This window comes from Nuphar pumila, chromosome 2 (assembly GCF_984573655.1).
Source record: "Nuphar pumila chromosome 2, dmNupPumi1.hap1.1, whole genome shotgun sequence".
Taxonomy (NCBI): domain Eukaryota; kingdom Viridiplantae; phylum Streptophyta; class Magnoliopsida; order Nymphaeales; family Nymphaeaceae; genus Nuphar; species Nuphar pumila.
Genome location: NC_143250.1, coordinates 77,342,059 through 77,346,781, shown reverse-complemented (window position 1 = coordinate 77,346,781; position 4,723 = coordinate 77,342,059). Strand labels below are relative to the sequence as shown.

General features: G+C 45.8%; 1 protein-coding gene across 2 annotated transcripts; it reads right to left on the bottom strand.

Annotated features, from left to right (window-relative positions):
* Window positions 1-568: 568 nt before the first annotated feature.
* Window positions 569-3,756, bottom strand: LOC149845788 (protein GRAVITROPIC IN THE LIGHT 1-like). 2 transcript variants are annotated; one of them, XR_016430473.1, is made up of 2 exons: window positions 1,308-3,756; window positions 569-1,230 (listed from the first exon to the last, which is right to left on the bottom strand). XR_016430473.1 is itself a non-coding variant. In XM_089997733.1 (2 exons), exon 2 carries the CDS (start codon window positions 3,173-3,175, stop codon window positions 1,733-1,735), a length of 1,443 nt encoding a protein of 480 aa, XP_089853859.1. In that variant the 5' UTR covers window positions 3,176-3,391; window positions 3,460-3,747; the 3' UTR covers window positions 569-1,732. The 2 variants fall into 2 exon arrangements, 1 of the variants encoding a protein (XP_089853859.1); XM_089997733.1 differs by having other exon boundaries at window positions 569-3,391; window positions 3,460-3,747.
* Between the last annotated feature and the right edge of the window lie 967 nt (window positions 3,757-4,723).

Genomic DNA, 4,723 nt, shown 5'->3' with positions numbered 1-4,723 from the left:
AACCTAACTAACGAAAGGTCTAAGGGTGACCTAAGGATAAAATAATAATTTTATTAACAAGACGGGGTAAACTGACTTCTAGACCAGGATAAACCTAAGAATGAGACTCGACACTTTCCTATAAGAGATTGGCATATGTGAAATGAAGGTGTCTGGAATAGACTGAAAATTTTTGAGGTGTTTCCAGTCACCCACCCCCACACGACATTCACCCTTTATCACATGTGTTCTCCTGGATGTTTTTATCACAGATGGTTTATCTCCACTATCAAACTCATCCTCAGGGGTCAGATCTTTACATCCAAAAGTTGTTCCCAAAGGATTCAGTTCAGACACCACCAACCACGCATGAGTCAAATTGAAAGGAAAATGATGGAAATTACAAAATTTTAATCCTGGCAATCACCATTTGTTACAGTTTGTCAATTTCCTGTGATAATTCTGGCCGGCATCATGTGGGCAAAGGACAGCCTTGCTTACAGAAAAGATCTGCAATAGTTCAGAAGCACAACACATTCAGCATGAACTGACAACAGTGGAGTTAGAATGGACAAATTGTTACACCGAATTGAAGGAATGCAGACGACTTTATTAACATTGATCATGTTATACACATCAAGAATAAATGTGAAAATCCAAATTACACATACAATCGTACATGGCAGCTATGCCTCACAACAAAGAAGTCACATAACAGAACATGAGAATGGAATGGAATACAGTCTTACTTCGTTTTCCAAATGCATAAACTCCCATTCCACCTACCAGTTTCCAAACAGGCACCACCAAGGTAGTTTGTCCAGGTTTCTACCAAATGCATAAAACTCACATCCAAGCCATCTTATTATTTTCACCAAAAAGCTTCTTAAAACCCAACAATCACAGTGTTCGATCCATAAGCACACACAAACATTAGATGACAGAGAAGCAGAAGAAAACAACTCCATCCTTACAAACCATCTAGCTTAGAAACATTTTTCCGAACTGCAAGTGCATAACTTGTTCTGCTAAATGAACAGACCCGAGCCCAAAGCAGACAACATAGGGTTAATAAACGAATTGATAATATAGAGAAACAGGACCAAATCACTCCACAGCAATAAATCCCAAAGGTTGATCCTATCAGATACAGACATATCATAGCAATTTCATCTACTTTGAGCCAAATGTGAGAAAGGTATCATCCGTGCTATTCATAAACCAAATCCTCCCAGGAGAAAGGGGCAAACACTGTAAGCAGAAAAAGAAAGGAGAATTAAACAAGAAAGAGAATTCCATCTCATATTCCACTTACCTGGTGGGCGCACCTGTTTGTGAATCAACGAGCAGCTAATATAGTGCAACGACTTTGAGATCCTCAACACCATTACTTTTCCTACGTACAATTTACACAGGCATGACAAGGAAAAGAGAAGCCGATAAAGAAAAGAATAACAGAGGGAAGAGAAAAAGAGAAAGAGGAAGACACTGATAACCTTACATAAAACCACATCCTCCATTTTTTTAGGTACTAACACTATATTACAGGGGAACGGAAAAGGAAAAAGGAGAAAATAGAAAAGGGCAATAAGAACAAGTTGGCAAATTTCTGAAAATAAGACCCCCAAAAAAGACTAGTACCTTACATGTAATCACCTCCTTTCATTTTTTTTTTTAAGATTCTAACACTATATTACAGGAAAACAAAATTGAAGAAAGAAAGGAGAAGATAACAAGGGCAATAAGAACGCTCTCAGTCGGCACACTTCATCCCCGACAGATAAACCTTGCATTGGATCACACTCCCGCCAATCTTAAAACCAGGCATCACAGTAAACCCAACTTTCCCGCCGCCATTTTCGTGATCATCAGCAGGGACGACATTTTTCACCACACTCTCCATATAGACCTCGGAAAATTCACTCCCCTTCTTCACCTGAAATATCTCAACTTTGGGCTCAAAAGAGAATGCCAGTCTATGCAAGAGCCACACCGACTTAGCCAGAGTCAAGAAAGTCAAGTAGAACAGAGTTCTCGGGTGTCCCCCATTTTCGATATAGTTCCTCTGATCTAAATTGCCAAAGAAGGAAATCTCCATTTTTGAATGCACAAGTTCTAGATACTTGTTCCTGCAGAACTTCCCAAAGGCACAGTCTGGATTCTCACTTACCACATCTAATGCATCCATAGCCCTTATCGCGAGAAATTGATGGAAGAATCCCTCTCTTGAGACTACGTAACCCTCCGATTTCAGAGAGAAGCTCTCTTCATGAAACCCTCCAAACATCCGCCGGCAAACGTAGGACTCGAATGCAAACTTCTTGTGTGCACGCTTAGCGTACACGACCCCTGGCTCGATTGCACTGGCCGCAGCATCCAGGTCCCAACCTGCCGCTTTCATCATGTTGATCAGCGGCTTCGAGAAGTCGTGGGCAGCTACGGAGGCCGCTTCTACAGCCTCCACAAAGATGCCTGGGGTCAACTCCACGGCAAAGAGAGCGATGCTGGCCTCCTCTTCGTCCTCCGTTTCAGTCTCGGCCGCCAATAAACCCTTCCGCTTCAATCTCTTCTCCAGCTTGGCCGTCTTCCGAGTCAGTTCTTCGAACTCACGCCTCAGGTGGAGTATCTCGGAGTCTTTGGACTGAATCTGGGTCTGGAACTTCTTCACCATGACCTCGTACGTCTTGAGCAGGCTCTGCTGCTCCTGGATCTCGGCAACCAAGCGGGAGTCCTTTGGAAACGACAGGGGGCTGCTGAGGGCAGCGCTCTCTCTGTATGAATGCTTCAGCTCGGACAGGTTCTTGAGCTCGAGGATCACGAGCGTATCGGCCGCCTGGATCTTGTCAGGGTCGTATGGAGTATGCGCAGACTGGAGCTGTATGTAAGCCGATTTCAGCGACGAGATGTTCGCGAAGAGCTTGGAGATCAGGGTCTCTAGGGATTCCTGGTTCCGTGCAGTCGCCGGCATCGTGTCGTCCAGAGGTTGCGGGTGAACTTTCTGATGGACATTCTCGTCGGTCTCTTTGGAACCAGCGGTGGTGGTGGTGTCGCTGCCGTCCTCGAAGGCGTGACCGTTGCCGCTGGCGTTGTCTTCGGTGAAGACCCCTATGGACCTCAGCCTGCAAACCCTAGCGAATTTGTGAACGATATCGGAGATGTTCGATGCGGGTTTCGTCCCGTCGGCTGAGGCATCCATTCTCTCCCTTCTACAACCTTAGAGAATAAGAGCAGCGTTGGAAACCCTCCTTCGCTAATTTATTTATTTATGCACTTTGTTTTATTTTGCCCCTTATTTCATTGTGCCGAACTTTCGTTTCCAATGCGCGTTCTTAATGGCCCATTGCATGTGAAGGATGCATAAAGGCATCGCAGAGGCGAGATGGATTATTTTCAGCAACAAAGCACCCTGAATCTTCAAAAAAACTTGTTTCGTTGTCACAAAGCAAATAAAAAACGAAAGATCAGGGGAGATGAGGGTACCCTAAGCGGCGAATGACGGAGAGGATTTGCAACAGATGGCAGCAGAAAAAGAGAATTTTTTTTCTCCTTTGTTTGGAAGAAGTCCCAAAACACTCAGACCCCACGGATTCAGGCATGTAGCAAATCCCAGATCGCACAGATAACACCCGCCGGAGATGGAACTACAACGAAGCGTCGTCGCATAGAAGAAAGATTGCAAGCGTCTCTCTTCACGACGCGGATGCAGTGGGAACGAAACAGCGGAGATTATGTTTGCCCTGAATTTTCCCCCTTCCTGTTCGTCCTTTTCCTTTTCCTTTTCCGATTTGTTTGTTTCTCTAGCACTTTCTCGCTTCTATCTCGATTTTGTTTTTGTTTTTTCGCCCTTCCTTCCCAGTTTTAATTTCCTTACCTTCCCCACGTTTACGCGACCACAAGACCCGGCCCCACTGATTCTTCTGCTGCGTCGCACGCACGGGGTTTTGCTTTTGGGGGAAAAAAAAAGTTTACACGAGCATGGTATGTCACATGCTCTTTACGCACGCTCAAATGGTCCCGTGTGCGGTGAACTTAGGGCACCGTGGGCTTTTTCTTGAAATGCAATCGACAAAGCAAGAGAAATTAACAATAAAAAAGAGAAAATTTTAGAAGATGGATGGATTCAAGGGAACTTTCTTATATCCTTGTCGAAATCGACAAAGCAAGAGAACTTAGAGCACCTTTGCTAACTAATTTGAGTTCATCATGGTTAGTGTCACAAGCTTAAACTTCAACCTTTGAAGTTTGCCTTGCGCCGGCACAAGATCGGCCCGACCTCGTTCAGCCTCACAGCAAAGGAAGTCTTTCTTTGACACAAGCCGAATACAATGAATATCCACACTTGTATTATTCACATAAGATACAATTACACTGGTCTGACTTGCATGCCTTGCAATGCCCAGACATTACACATTTATAGCTTTCAAGGGGCATGCCAATCATCGCATTCTTTGGGTCGCACCCTTTTGGAAACACAGGTGTCTTCACACCCCTTTGCCACCAACAATCACTTGGGTCACACCCCTTTGCAAGTGCAGGCGCCTCCTCGCCGCACGCACCATCCATTCGAATGTCACGCATCGTTTCGCACGCCACCTCGTAATCCACCCCACGCGCTACGCCTGCCACACGCGCTAAGCCTGCCACGCGCGCGCCGCGCATGCCGCGCCCGTGCCGCGCATGCCGCGCCTGCGCCGCACATGTCGCGCACACACTGCGCATGCCGCGCCGCGCCGCGCATGCCGCA

Bases quoted from the DNA above. Each gene is read 5' to 3' on its own strand.
- LOC149845788 (XM_089997733.1), bottom strand. From the start codon at position 3,175: ATGGATGCCTCAGCCGACGGGACGAAACCCGCATCGAACATCTCCGAT.